Source organism: Sardina pilchardus, chromosome 1 (assembly GCF_963854185.1).
Source record: "Sardina pilchardus chromosome 1, fSarPil1.1, whole genome shotgun sequence".
Lineage (NCBI taxonomy): Eukaryota > Metazoa > Chordata > Actinopteri > Clupeiformes > Clupeidae > Sardina > Sardina pilchardus.
This window is the reverse complement of record NC_084994.1, coordinates 5278910-5295222: the sequence shown is the minus strand read 5'-3', so window position 1 is coordinate 5295222 and position 16313 is coordinate 5278910. Positions and strand designations below refer to the sequence as shown.

Sequence of the window (16313 nt, the reverse complement as noted above, 5' to 3'; positions counted from 1 at the left end):
TATGGCTTTTCTCCTGTATGGATACTCTCGTGTGCCTTGAGACTGCTCATTTGACTAATACTCTTTCCGCAGTCAGTGCACTGATATGGCTTTTCTCCTGTGTGAGTCATCTGGTGTGTCTTGAGACTGCTCATTTGACTGAAACCCTTTCCGCAGTCAGTGCACTGATATGGCTTTTCTCCTGTATGTGTGCGCTGATGTTTAGTAAGAGAACCGCTCTCCCTGTATCTCTTCCCACATGTAGTGCACTGATATGGCTTTTCACCAGTATGGATCCTCTGGTGTGTCTTGAGGTTAGATCTACGACTAAAAGTGTTTCCACAGTCAGTGCACTGATATGGCTTTTCTCCAGTATGTGTGCGCTGATGGATGGTGACCTTCACCTTTGTCTTGAAACTCTTCCCACATGTAGTGCACTGATATGGCTTTTCTTCTGTGTGGATGGTCTGGTGTGCCTTCAGGCTAGATGTTTGACTAAAAACCTTTCCACAGTCAGTGCACTGATATGGCTTTTCTCCAGTATGTGTGCGCTGATGGATGGTGACCTCTCTCTTAGTCTTGAAACTCTTCCCACATGTAGTGCACTGATATGGCTTTTCTCCTGTATGTGTGTGCTGATGTAAGGTGACCTCTATCTTAGTCCTGAAACTCTTCCCACATGTAGTGCACTGATATGGCTTTTCTCCTGTGTGGATACTCTGGTGTTTCTTGAGATTGCTCATTTGACTAAAACCCTTCCCACAGTCAGTGCACTGGTATGGTTTTTCTCCTGTATGTGTGGGCTGATGAAAGGTGACCTCCATCTTAGTCCTGAAACTTTTCCCACATGTAGTGCACTGATATGGCTTTTCTCCTGTATGTGTGCGCTTATGTTTAGTAAGAGAACTGCTCTCCCTGAATCTCTTCCCACAGGTAGTGCACTGATATGGCTTTTCACCAGTATGGATCCTCTGGTGTGTCTTGAGGCTAGATCTACGACTAAAAGTGTTTCCACAGTCAGTGCACTGATATGGCTTTTCTCCAGTATGTGTGCGCTGATGGATGGTGACCTTCGCCTTTGTCTTGAAATTCTTCCCACATGTAGTGCACTGATACGGCTGTTCTCCTGTGTGGATGGTCTGGTGTGACTTCAGGTGATTCCTCTTATGAAAGCTCTTTCCATGTTTACTATGATGACCTTCCATCTCCCCAGCACATCTCATCTTATCTGTGTTGATTTCTTGATGATTTGCTAAAGAAAGACAATAAAACTTTTTAAAACACATTACTATATTTATGTTTGATTTTGCTTCAATAATTCCAGTAGTTCCAGTAGCCAAAACACTAATGAGTATCTTACCAGTAGGAGAAGAGTCTTTCTGACCATGCTCTCTTACATCAGCCTCTTCCTCCTCTTTAATGTCCATGATGTCTGACATGTTTGTTTCAGTCTTGCACACAAGATCCGGTCCAGGGTTTTCCTTCTGAACTGTAGACAGATACTCTTGAAGGAAATCATCAAACTCTTCTTCTTTTATCTCCTTCACAGGCACAGGCAGCAGTGTTGGTCCAGTAAATCCTGACATTTCAGACTCTAGTTCTGTGTTGTGAAACAAATCCAGCCAATTATTACATTTGAATCACATTTGTAAGTTACAAATACAATAATAAAGATTAAATAGCAGACAAGTGCAAATAAAGAAATAAAATGTAGGAGTTGAACACAGATCTAGTGTATGTGTTGAGAGAGTCCCAGTGCCTACCTTTGAGCAGGTGAGTTCAGAAATCTGACTCCACTAGGTGGTGTTTATATGCTGCCTCTTCTCTCTGGCCCACTGGGTTCATCCAATCAGTGACAGGAGCCTTTATGATGTAAATTAGAATCATAGGCCATCAAGTGGGCGTGGCCATATATGCACTTTCAGACACTGAACAAAGGAGGGTAAGTGGGGTAATTAGCACTCCACAAAGGCGGGCATATGGGTAATTAACACTCCCCAAAATAGGACAGATTGGTAATGAACACACTGTGGGTAAAGGTACTGAACAAAGAAAGCTGCTGTAATTACTTTTCAATATTGCACAGTATTCCAATGAGTTGGAAAATTGTATTAAAAACCTTGGGCAGCATATCAACACAATCAATTGGAGTCCATTTTCTGAGCTCACATGGATACAGGAGAGCACTAGGATGCTGTAGACCAACACACAACAAATGTATTTATCAGGACGACTAAACTACATTTCTTGATTGCTATATTAAAAACATTCAACAAATGTATATGACTAAAATACATTTCTTGATTGCTATATTACAAACACACAACAAATTTATTTATCAGGACGACTAAACTACATTTCTTAATTGCTATATTAAAAAACATACAACAAATGTATGACTAAAATACATTTCTTGATTGCTATATTACATACACACAATATTGTGTGTTTGTATTATAGCAATCAAGAATGTAGTTTAGTCGTACTTATAATAATCATCAGTGCGTCTAAACTACATGTATTGATTGCTATATTACAAATCTACTGAAAGAAATGTGCACTGGAGTTCTCTTTCAACACAGAGCTGTATTTGACCAACAGTGCAACTGAATGTCTTTGTTTGGCATTAAGTCCTCTTGTAATAGTATTGACTGATGCAATAGTAATTCCAACATCAGGTTTGCTCTGAACTGCAGCTTGGATGATATTCCTCATTCTGTAGGCTGCTTTGGAGAAAGTGTGGAAGTATGAAATGGCAGGAATGTCAAATCACTCAGGGACAGGTTTTGTGTTAATAATAGAACAATTATTTTGTTTACACAAAATTGCTCGTTTGTATGTTAAACCCTTTGAAACCAAGGCTATTTTCAGTGTAATTGTGCTATCTTTACTTGTAAGTAGGGATGCACCAAATCCAGATTATTGGGGTTCGGCCGAATACCGAATCCAATGGTTAAGATTCTGCCGAATCTGAAAGCAAAAACCGAATCCTATTCCCATCTTCAGTCCATTAACACAGTAAACACATTAATGAAGAAAATAACATCCACTGCAGTGTATATTTGGGGGCCAAGCAGCGAAGCTGCGAGGCAACCCCTAGTGATTGTACGTATTCTTATTATTGGGGGCCAAGCAGCGAAGCTGCGAGGCAACCCATAGTGATTGTACGTATTCTTATTATTATTATTATTATTATTATTATTACACATTGCCCATTTCCCAGCCAACCATACACTCCAGAGTTCTGAAATTTGGCACACTCATTCAACTTCAAATTTGCCCGAATCTATTAAATTTACAGACAACAAACCCCAAAACTCCAGCGCCACCAACAGGTCAGGCTGAATTTTTCTAAAAGTTACCCAGGTCTCAAATTTTGTCCATTTCTTACCAAACTTGTCACACATGACCTTCAGACAAGGCCACTCAAGACTTATCACTTTGTTAATAAATATTCAAAAGCGTTTGCCTGTCACAGCCTATCGAAGTTTAAAACACACCAAAAAACAGCATGTGAACCTATATCTCTATGTAACCAAAGAACCATACAGTAAAAAGTTGGGAAATTTGGTACACTTATTCTCCCTGAGCCAATGACCACTTACCCCAATTTTCAGACCCCAGAGCCCAAAACTCCAGCGCCACCAACAGGTCAAAATTCATCAATTTTTCAACAACATTAATGCAAATAACTCTAAAATGCTTAGACCTATCAAGCTGAAACTTGCTCAGTGTATTAAGGCAAAAGGTATGGCCCCACCCACCAATTAACAAGACTTTTCCATTAACGCTGTAGCGCCACCAACAGACCAAGATCAGAACTTTCAAAAAGTTTCACAGGTCACAAATTTCATCCGATTCTCACCAAAATTTGCACACACTATCTTCAGACCATGCCTTCTTATTGAATTGCTTTTTGGAAGAATTGACAAAATTATTTGCCCTTAACAGCCAATCAAAATCGGCGGCGAAGCCGCCACACAGACATTAAACTTAAATCTCTATGGAAGCCATAGAACCATACAGTTAAACGTTTTGAAATTCAACACACATATTCCTCTATGGCCAATGACCACTTTCCACAATTTACAGACTCTTAACCTCAAACCTGTAGCGCCACCAACAGGTCAAAATTCATCAATTTCTCAACAACATTAATGCAAATAACTCTAAAATGCTTAGACCTATCAAGCTGAAACTTGCTCAGTGTATTAACGCAAAAGGTATAGCCCCACCCACCAATTAACAAGACTTTTCAACAAACGCTGTAGCGCCACCAACAGACCAAGATCAGAACTTTCAAAAAGTTTCACAGGTCACAAATTTCATCCGATTCTCACCAAAATTTGCACACACCATCTTCAGACCATGCCTTCTTATTGCATTGCTTTTTGGAACAATTGACAGAAGTGCTCGCTTCTAACAGCCAATCCAAATTGGCGGTGAAGCCGCCACACAGGAAGTGAACCTACATCTCAGCAAGGCTTTCACGTATCAAGACTTGGGAACACATCCCAAGGACACACACACACACAAAAAAAAAAAAAAATAGAAATTAATTTGGGCTATTTTCTTAACATCCACTCTCTCTCTGTCCCAAACCCAGACAAAAGCACACACACTCTCCTCTATGGTGGTTGTGGGGGGCGGGGGTTCCATTTGCACACGCCCACTCTTCCATTTCATGTGTTTTGACCACTAGGGGGGCATTATATTCACAGTAACTCAGCTCATTTTTCATTAATGCTTTCATCGGAAGTTAGCTCATTTGTCATTAATGCTTTCATCTCACGCTCTCAAACCCAGACACAAGCACATACACCTTCCTCTATGGTGGTCATGGGGGGGGGGGTTAGCTTTCCCACATTTTCCCATGGACTTCCTGGATGACCACTACGTCTGTCCACCTACTGGGTGGTAAGACACCTGGGATTTTCCGCTGCTGTGCCTCAGCCGGAGGCCATGTGAATCTTAGCAATGCCACAGCCTCGAAAGGGATAGAGGGACTTACTCACTGTTAAACATCCTGCTGGTTCATTCTCTATATATAGCCCACTCTCGCCACAGTTTTCTCTGCGACGGTGGGAGCTGAGCATTGTGGGTAAAGCCCTCCCAAAGAGTTTATTGGGAGCCAAGCAACAACATTAATGCAAATATCTCTGCTATGCTTGAACCTATCAAGCTGAAACTTGCTCAGTGTATTAAGGCAAAAGTCAAGGCCCCACCCACCAATTAACAAGACTTTTCCATGATTGCTGTAGCGCCACCAACAGACCAAGGTCAAAACTTCCAAAAAGTTTCCCAGGTCTCAAATTTCAACCGATTCTCACCAAAATTTGCACACATCATCTTCAGACCATGCTTTCTTATTGCCTTGCTTTGTGGAACAATTGACGGAAGTGCTCGCCTCTAACAGCCAATCCAAATTGGCGGCGAAGCCGCCACTCAGGAAGTGAACCTATATCTCAGCAAGGCTTTCATGTACCAAGACCAAACTTAGAACATGGGCTCAGAACCCAATTAAGAGAGGCCTCAATAACTTTGGTGCCCTTTGACAACTGTGGGGGCGCTATAGTAACAGGAAGTAGGCTCATATCTCAGCAACGGTTTCAAGTATCAAAACCAAACTTGGTATATGGACTTGGGACCCCACCCTGAGGACGCACAATACATTTGGCGTACTCTGACCACTAGGGGCGCTATAATTAGCAAAACTTTCTCGGATCAACACCAAACTTGGTACGTGGACTTGTGGGCACATCCTGAGGACCTACTATAAATTTGGTGACGTTTGAACACTAGGGGCGCTATAATTAGCAAAACTTTCTCGTATCAACACCAAACTTGGTATGTGGACTTGTGAGCACATCCTGAGGACCTACACTAAATTTGGTGACGTTTGAACACTAGGGGCGCTATAATAAACAACACTTTCACCTATCGAAACCAAACTTGGTAAGTGGACTTAGGAACACATCCCAAGGACACACACACACAAAAAAAATTGAAATTAATTTTGGCTATTTTCTTCACATCTACTCTCTCTCTGTCTCAAACCCAGACACAAGCACACACACCCTCCTCTATGGTGGTCGTGGGGGGGGGGGGGGGTGTTCCATCTGCACACGCCCACTCTCCCATGTCATCTCTTTCGACCACTAGGGGGGTGCTATAATCACAGGAAGTCAGCTCATTTTTCAGTAATGCTTTCATCTCTCTCTCTCAAACCCAGACACAAGCACACACACCCTCCTCTATGGTGGTCGTGGGGGGGGGGGGTTCCCATTCGCACACACCCACTCTCCCATGTCATGTCTTTTGACCACTAGGGGGGCGCTATAATCACAGGAAGTCAGCTCATTCTTCATTAATGCTTTCATCTCTCTCTCTCTCAAACCCAGACATAAGCACGCACACCCTCCTCTATGGTGGTCGTGGGGGGGGGGGGTTCCATTTGCACACGCCCACTCTCCCATGTCATGTCTTTTGACCACTAAGGGGGCGCTATAATCACAGGAAGTCAGCTCATTTTTCAGTAACGCTTTCATCTCTCTCTCTCTCTCTCTCTCAAGCCCAGACAAAAGCACACAAATACTCCTCTATGGTGGTCACAGGGGGAGAGGGGGAGTGGGGGTTGTCTTTCCAAATTTCCAAAGCTTGGCCCCCACATTGCTGCTCGCAGCTTTAATTATTATTATTATTACACATTGCCCATTTCCCAGCCAACCATACACTCCAGAGTTCTGAAATTTGGCACACTCATTCAACTTCAAATTTGCCCGAATCTATTAAATTTACAGACAACAAACCCCAAAACTCCAGCGCCACCAACAGGTCAGGCTGAATTTTTCTAAAAGTTACCCAGGTCTCACATTTTGTCCATTTCTTACCAAACTTGTCACACATGACCTTCAGACAAGGCCACTCAAGACTTATCACTTTGTTAATAAATATTCATAAGCGTTTGCCTGTCACAGCCAATCAAAGTTGGTGACGCACCAAAAAACAGCATGTGAACCTATTCTCTATGTAACCAAAGAACCATACAGTAAAAAGTTGAGATATTTGGTACACTTATTCTCCCTAAGCCAATGACCACATACCTCAATTTTCAGACCCCAGAGCCCAAAACTCCAGCGCCACCAACAGGTCAAAATTCATCAAATTTTCAACAACATTAATGCAAATAACTCTAAAATGCTTAGACCTATCAAGCTGAAACTTGCTCAGTACATTAACGCAATAGGTATAGCCCCACCCACCAATTAACAAGACTTTTCCACAAACGCTGTAGCGCCACCAATAGACCAAGGTCAAAACTTTCAAAAAGTTTCACAGGTCAGAGATTTCATCCGATTCTCACCAAACTTGTCACACATGACCTTCAGACAAGGCCACTCAAGACTTATCACTTTGTTAATAAATATTCATAAGCGTTTGCCTGTCACAGCCAATCAAAGTTGGTGATGCACCAAAAAACAGCATGTGAACCTATTCTCTATGTAACCAAAGAACCATACAGTAAAAAGTTGGGATATTTGGTACACTTATTCTCCCTAAGCCAATGACCACATACCTCAATTTTCAGACCCCAGAGCCCAAAACTCCAGCGCCACCAACAGGTCAAAATTAATCAATTTCTCAACAACATTAATGCAAATAACTCTCAAATGCTTAGACCTATCAAGCTGAAACTTGCTCAGTGTATTAACGCAAAAGGCATAGCCCCACCCACCAATTAACAAGATTTTTCCACAAACGCTGTAGCGCCACCAATAGACCAAGATCAAAACTTTCAAAAAGTTTCACAGGTCAGAGATTTCATCCGATTCTCACCAAAATTTGCACAGACAATCTTCAGACCATGAATTATCATTGCATTGCTTTATGGAACAATTGACGGAAGTGCTCGCCTGTAACAGCCAATCCAATTTGGCGGCGAAGCCGCCACACAGGAAGTGAACCTATATCTCTGCAAGGCTTTCACGTATCAAGACCAAACTTAGAACATGGGCTCAGAACCCAATTAAGAGAAGCCTCAACAACTTTGGTGCCCATTGACAACTGTGGGGGCGCTATAGTAACAGGAAGTAGGCTCATATCTCAGCGATGCTTACACTTATCGAAACCAAACTTGGTATATGGACTTGGGACCCCACCCTGAGGACGTACAATACATTTGGTGCACTCTGACCACTAGGGGCGCTATAATTAGTAAAACTTTCTCGTATCAACACCAAACTTGGTACGTGGACTTGTGAGCACATCCGGAGGACCTTCACTAAATTTGGTGACGTTTGAACACTAGGGGCGCTATAATAAACAACACTTTCACCTATCGACAACAAACTTGGTAAGTGGACTTAGGAACACATCCCAAGGACACACACACAAAAACAAAAAAAATAGAAATTAATTTTGCCTATTTTCTTCACATCCACTCTCTCTCTGTCTCAAACCCAGACACAAGCACAAACACCCTCCTCTATGGTGGTCGAGGGGGGGGGGGTTCCATTTGCACACGCCCACTCTCCCATGTCATGTCTTTTGACCACTAGGGGGGTGCTATAATCACAGGAAGTCAGCTTATTTTTCATTAATGCTTTCATCTCTCTCTCTCTCAAACCCAGACACAAGCACACACACCCTCCTCTATGGTGGTCGTGGGGGGGGGGGGGGGGTTCCATTTGCACGCGCCCACTCTCCCATTTCATGTCTTTTGACCACTAGGGGGGCGCTATAATCACAGGAAGTCAGCTCATTTTTCATTAATGCTTTCATCTCTCTCGCTCTCTAACCCACACACAAGCACACACACCCTCCTCTATGGTGGTCGTAGGGGGGGGGGGGTTCCATTTGCACACGGCCACTCTCCCATTTCATGTCTTTTGACCACTAGGGGGGTGCTAGAATCACAGGAAGTCAGCTCATTTTTCATTAATGCTTTCATATCTCTCGCTCTCTAACCCAGACACAAGCACACACACCCTCCTCTATAGTGGTCGTGGGGGGGGGGGTTCCATTTGCACACCCCCACTCTCCCATGTCATGTCTTTTGACCACTATGGGGGCGCTATAATCACAGAAAGTCAGCTCATTTTTCAGTAACGCTTTCATCTCTCTCTCTCTCTCTCAAGCCCAGACAAAAGCACACAAATACTCCTCTATGGTGGTCACAGGGGGAGGGGCGGAGGGGGGGTTGTCTTTCCAAATTTCCAAAGCTTGGCCCCCACATTGCTGCTCGCAGCTTTAATTATTATTATTATTACACATTGCCCATTTCCCAGCCAACCATACACTCCAGAGTTCTGAAATTTGGCACACTCATTCAACTTCAAATTTGCCCGAATCTATTAAATTTACAGACAACAAACCCCAAAACTCCAGCGCCACCAACAGGTCAGGCTGAATTTTTCTAAAAGTTACCCAGGTCTCACATTTTGTCCATTTCTTACCAAACTTGTCACACATGACCTTCAGACAAGGCCACTCAAGACTTATCATTTTGTTAATAAATATTCAAAAGCGTTTGCCTGTCACAGCCAATCAAAGTTGGTGACGCACCAAAAAACAGCATGTGAACCTATTATCTATGTAACCAAAGAACCATACAGTAAAAAGTTGGGATTTTTTGGTACACTTATTCTCCCTAAGCCAATGACCACATACCTCAATTTTCAGACCCCAGAGCCCAAAACTCCAGCGCCACCAACAGGTCAAAATTCATCAATTTTTCAACAACATTAATGCAAATAACTCTAAAATGCTTAGACCTATCAAGCTGAAACTTGCTCAGTACATTAACGCAATAGGTATAGCCCCACCCACCAATTAACAAGACTTTTCCACAAACGCTGTAGCGCCACCAATAGACCAAGGTCAAAACTTTCAAAAAGTTTCACAGGTCAGAGATTTCATCCGATTCTCACCAAACTTGTCACACATGACCTTCAGACAAGGCCACTCAAGACTTATCACTTTGTTAATAAATATTCATAAGCGTTTGCCTGTCACAGCCAATCAAAGTTGGTGACGCACCAAAAAACAGCATGTGAACCTATTCTCTATGTAACCAAAGAACCATACAGTAAAAAGTTGGGATATTTGGTACACTTATTCTCCCTAAGCCAATGACCACATACCTCAATTTTCAGACCCCAGAGCCCAAAACTCCAGCGCCACCAACAGGTCAAAATTCATCAATTTTTCAACAACATTAATGCAAATAACTCTAAAATGCTTAAACCTATCAAGCTGAAACTTGCTCAGTACATTAACGCAATAGGTATAGCCCCACCCACCAATTAACAAGACTTTTCCACAAACGCTGTAGCGCCACCAATAGACCAAGGTCAAAACTTTCAAAAAGTTTCACAGGTCAGAGATTTCATCCGATTCTCACCAAACTTGTCACACATGACCTTCAGACAAGGCCACTCAAGACTTATCACTTTGTTAATAAATATTCATAAGCGTTTGCCTGTCACAGCCAATCAAAGTTGGTGACGCACCAAAAAACAGCATGTGAACCTATTCTCTATGTAACCAAAGAACCATACAGTAAAAAGTTGGGATATTTGGTACACTTATTTTCCCTAAGCCAATGACCACATACCTCAATTTTCAGACCCCAGAGCCCAAAACTCCAGCGCCACCAACAGGTCAAAATTCATCAATTTTTCAACAACATTAATGCAAATAACTCTAAAATGCTTAGACCTATCAAGCTGAAACTTGCTCAGTACATTAACGCAATAGGTATAGCCCCACCCACCAATTAACAAGATTTTTCCACAAACGCTGTAGCGCCACCAACAGACCAAGATCAAAACTTTCAAAAAGTTTCACAGGTCGGAGATTTCATCCGATTCTCACCAAAATTTGCACAGACCATCTTCAGACCATGACTTATCATTGCATTGCTTTATGGAACAATTGACGGAAGTGCTCGTCTGTAACAGCCAATCCAAATTGGCGGCGAAGCCGCCACACAGGAAGTGAACCTATATCTCTGCAAGGCTTTCACGTATCAAGACCAAACTTAGAACATGGGCTCAGAACCCAATTAAGAGAAGCCTCAACAACTTTGGTGCCCATTGACAACTGTGGGGGCGCTATAGTAACAGGAAGTAGGCTCATATCTCAGCGATGCTTACACGTATCGAAACCAAACTTGGTATATGGACTTGGGACCCCACCCTGAGGACGTACAATACATTTGGTGCACTCTGACCACTAGGGGCGCTATAATTAGCAAAGCTTTCTCGTATCAACACCAAACTTGGTATGTGGACTTGTGAGCACATCCGGAGGACCTACACTAAATTTGGTGACGTTTGAACACTAGGGGCGCTATAATAATCAACACTTTCACCTATCGACACCAAACTTGGTAAGTGGACTTAGGAACACATCCCAAGGACACACACACAAAAACAAAAAAAAAAGAAATTAATTTTGCCTATTTTCTTCACATCCACTCTCTCTCTGTCTCAAACCCAGACACAAGCACACACACTCTCCTCTATGGTGGTCGAGGGGGGGGGGGGTTCCATTTGCACACGCCCACTCTCCCATGTCATGTCTTTTGACCACTAGGGGGGCGCTATAATCACAGGAAGTCAGCTCATTTTTCATTAATGCTGTCATCTCTCTCTCTCAAACCCAGACACAAGCACACACACCCTCCTCTATGGTGGTCGTGGGGGGGGGGGGGTTCCATTTGCACACGCCCACTCTCCCATTTCATGTCTTTTGACCACTAGGGGGGCGCTATAATCACAGGAAGTCAGCTCATTTTTCATTAATGCTTTCATCTCTCTCGCTCTCTAACCCAGACACAAGCACACACACCCTCCTCTATGGTGGTCGTAGGGGGGGGGGGGGGGGGGTTCCATTTGCACACGCCCACTCTCCCATTTCATGTCTTTTGACCACTAGGTGGGTGCTAGAATCACAGGAAGTCAGCTCATTTTTCATTAATGCTTTCATCTCTCTCGCTCTCTCACCCAGACACAAGCATGCACACCCTCCTCTATGGTGGTCGTGGGGGTGGGTTCCATTTGCACACGCCCACTCTCCCATGTCATGTCTTTTGACCACTAGGGGGGCGCTATAATCACAGAAAGTCAGCTCATTTTTCAGTAACGCTTTCATCTCTCTCTCTCTCTCTCAAGCCCAGACAAAAGCACACAAATACTCCTCTATGGTGGTCACAGGGGGAGGGGCGGAGGGGGGGTTGTCTTTCCAAATTTCCAAAGCTTGGCCCCCACATTGCTGCTCGCAGCTTTAATTCCTTTTAGTATTATTTTATTGTTATTTAAATAGTTATTTCACATTCCTTCCATACTGAAAACACCAAATTGCTATTTTTTGTTTGTATGTGAGTGATATCTTGGGAGTAATTTCTTAAAAAAATGTTTGACTGAAGAAGCCATTTCAGATAAAAGAAAAATGTATTTGAAAAAAAAACATGGCGAGATACCTTGCCATGGAGATGGTCATGCAGTGTTGAACTTACAATGATAACATTAATTATAACTTTTCTAAACTCAGATATTATCAAAGCAACGTTCATGATGAAAGTTAATCTGACATGAGAGTTGTAGTTTTATCAAGGATGTCTGGTGTCATTTATCTCCTGATTTTGCTTTCATTCAGTTTATTGTTCAACAGCAAAAAAGATTATGATTTTCCAATCATTTCTGATGAATTCTAGAAAAAATGTATTTTTTATTCAAGATCAGATGGTGAGCCTCTCTTAATTGCAGACGTGTGCCGTCTGGTAAATCCTGAACTGTGATTCATCAGTAAACCCTTTAGTCAATTCAGCATTTCTAATGTGTCACTCTAGTGTGCATGTTCTGATGGGTCCTAAGATTTATGGATCATCTGGTGTTTCTTGAGATTGCTAATTTGACTAAAAGCCTTTTCACAGTCAGTGCACTGATATGGCTTTTCTCCTGTATGTGTGCGCCGATGGACGGTGACCTCTATCTTAGTCCTGAAACTTTTCCCACATGTAGTGCACTGATATGGCTTTTCTCCTGTATGGATACTCTGGTGTGCCTTGAGATGGCTCTTTTGACTAAAACCCTTTCCGCAGTCAGTGCACTGATATGGCTTTTCTCCTGTGTGGATTCTCTGGTGTGCCTTGAGATTGGTCATTTGACTAAAACTCTTTCTGCAGTCAGTGCACTGATATGGCTTTTCTCCTGTATGTGTGTGCTGATGGAAGGTGACCTCTATCTTAGTCCTGAAACTTTTCCCACATGTAGTGCACTGATATGGCTTTTCTCCAGTATGGATACTCTGGTGTGTCTTGAGACTGCTCATTTGACTAAAACCCTTTCCACAGTCAGTGCACTGATATGGCTTTTCTCCAGTATGTGTGCGCTGATGGATGGTGACCTTCACCTTTGTCTTGAAACTCTTCCCACATGTAGTGCACAGATACGGCTTTTCTCCTGTGTGGATGGTCTGGTGTGACTTCAGGTGATTCCTTTTATGAAAGCTCTTTCCATGTTTACTATGATGATGTTCCATCTCCCCAGCACATCTCACCCCATCTGTGTTGACTTCTTGATGATTTGCAAGAAAAGGACAACAATTTCAATTATATCACATATTATTATAGAAAACTATTTGAAACACATGTTATTATTATAATTACTATTATTATTATAGTTATTATTATTATTATTATTATTATAAGTAGTAGTAGTATTAGTAGTAGTAGTAGTAATGTAATTCATGTTTGTTTTTTGCTTCAATAATTACAGTAGTTCCAGTACAAAAACACTAATGAGTATCTTACCAGTAGGAGAAGAGTCTTTCTGACCATGCTCTCTTACATCAGCCTCTTCCTCCTCTTTAATGTCCATGATGTCTGACATGTTTGTTTCAGTCTTGCACACATGATCCGCTCCAGGGTTTTCCTTCTGAACTGTAGACAGATACTCTTGAAGGAAATCATCAAACTCATCTTCTTTTATCTCCTTCACTGGCACAGGCAGCAGTGTAGGTCCAGTAAATCCTGACATTTCAGACTCTAGTTCTGTGCTGCGGAAAAAAATCCAGCCAATTATTACATTTGAATCACATTTGTAACTTACAACTACAATAATAAATATTAAATAGCAGACAGCTGCAAATAAAGAAATACAATATAGTAGTTGAACACAGATCTAGTGTATGTGTTGAGAGTGTCCCAGTGCCTACCTTTGAGAGGTGAGTTCAGAAATGTGACTCCACTAGGTGGTGTTTATATGCTGCCTCTTCTCTCTGGCCCACTGGGTTCATCCAATCAGTGACAGGAGCCCTTATGATGTAAATTAGAATGATAGGGCATCAAGTGGGCGTGGTCATATAAGCACTTTCTGACACTGAACAAAGGAGGGCAGGTGGGGTAATTAGTACACCACAAAAGAGGGCAGATGGGTAATTAACACACCACAAAAGAGGACAGACTGGTAATTAACACAGGGTTGGGGTAGGGTACTGAACAAAGAAAGCTGCTGTAATTACTTTTCAATATTGCACAGTGTCCCACGGTATTGCAATCCTGCTCTGTAACCAAGTCAAAGTATTACATGAGGTCTTGGTCTCATGAATGGCCTTTACCTGATACTCTGATATCTGGACTGTGTTTTCTGGGTGTTGATTTTAGGATTCTAAATGGTTGTGATATTTCCTGTTGTCATATTGTCATAGTGTCATATTTTCTGCAGTGTTTCCTTCCAGGCGTTTAATGCAAAGCCCCTTATGGGTAATGTGGTGAAGACCAGATCAGAAGAAGATTACCCCATCATGAAATCATACATCCCAGAAAATCCAAATATGTTGAATGTTTATGAACTCTTGTGTCATTGCTTCATTGAGAATCATTTACATGCAGTGCTGTAGTGGTACAATAAAAGGTGGGTAAACTATGAATTCTGTGACCTCGGTAAAGTGGACAGTGCCATGCGGTATTGGATTTCTGAGGTAAAGTGGAGGTTATACTTCAATGTTTATAACAATACCAAGTATTAAGTGGTTCCTGTGTTGATGAGCGTACATATTGTGAATGTAGATAATACAGTGTGATTGTGTAATGTTAAATTTTGCAGTTGTTAACCCTCATGTTGTCCTAAAATCTTACGACGTTCGTTGTCCTTGGGGTCAATTTGACCCCAGCTACAAAAAACTCTCAAAAATGATTAAAATTATTTTTTTTACCCAATTTTTTTTTGTGGTAGGTACTTAACCCTTTAGGCGCCAAAGTCGCCACATTGCGACATCACGCTTTACTGAATAAAACAGCGGTTTTCTCCGAGTAGAGTGCTAAATCTCATATATACTCCCCACCACTAGTTGGCAGACATCCCATACTTCGACCCGAGAGCACAATGACGTCATGTTTCAATGCAAAATGTTCGAGGAAATCCCACTCAAACTTGTTGATGAGAAACCGGAGATAGTTAGCCACGGAGCTAGTTAGCTGAAGCGGTATTACTGGATTTAGCACGATTTTAAACGAGATGACAAGCAAAAAGTTTACATGTACTGACGTGATAGGTCTCCTTTTCGCTGATTCTGAGTCTGAAGGAGATAATCTGACTTTGGGAGATGACGGTCGGTCGTTTAGCAAGCCTGATAGCCACTTGAAATTTACTAGGCAAAGACAACCTGTGGAGATGCTGGGCAAAGCGAGGAAAATGCTCAAACACAAACACAGACACACACACATACACACACGACCCTTTGCCCAACATAGATGAGAGTATTCATGGATGTGTTAGACGTGCAGTAGTGGTGAGAATAGCGCAGGGACCATGTGTTAGTGTTCACTCGTTCTAAGCTTCCATTACGGCCACAGTGCCTCCATGCGCGGCCGTGTTTACTAAGCACAGCGCACACACGAGTTCATCTCTGCTCCCAGCTCTAGTGCTGATCACATGGGAGACGTGGGCAAAGTGTTTCGCTGATTCTGAAGGAGAATATTTGACTTTGGGAGATGACGGTCGGTAGTTTAGCAAGCCTGATGGCCACGTTGCGTCTTTGCCTAGTATCTAAAGACGCAGCGTGGAGATGCTTGGCCAAGCGAGGAAAATGCACAAGCACAAGCACAGACACACACACACACACGCACACGACCCTTTGCCCAACAGAGATGAGAGGATTCATGGATGTGTTAGACGTGGCAGGAGTGTTGAGAATAGCGCAGGGACCCGCGTTAGTGTTCACTCGTTTTACCACGCCGGCCACAGTGCCTCCATGCGCGGCAGTGTTTACGAAGCATAACACACACGAGTTCATCTCCGCTCCCAGCTCTAGTGGTGATCACAGGGGGA

The 16313-nt window shown here is 42.6% G+C and overlaps 1 protein-coding gene across 1 annotated transcript in view; it reads right to left on the bottom strand.

Annotated features, from left to right (window-relative positions):
• Positions 1–16313, bottom strand: part of LOC134078237 (zinc finger protein 721-like) — a 36558-nt gene that overhangs the window by 13215 nt on the left and 7030 nt on the right. Inside the window, exons 4-6 of the mRNA XM_062534047.1 lie at positions 13796–14040; positions 1340–1579; positions 1096–1231 (exon numbers count right to left, since the gene is read on the bottom strand). Of these exons, the coding sequence (XP_062390031.1) occupies positions 1096–1231; positions 1340–1579; positions 13796–14040 (621 nt within the window). The remainder of the gene's footprint in view (positions 1–1095; positions 1232–1339; positions 1580–13795; positions 14041–16313) is intronic.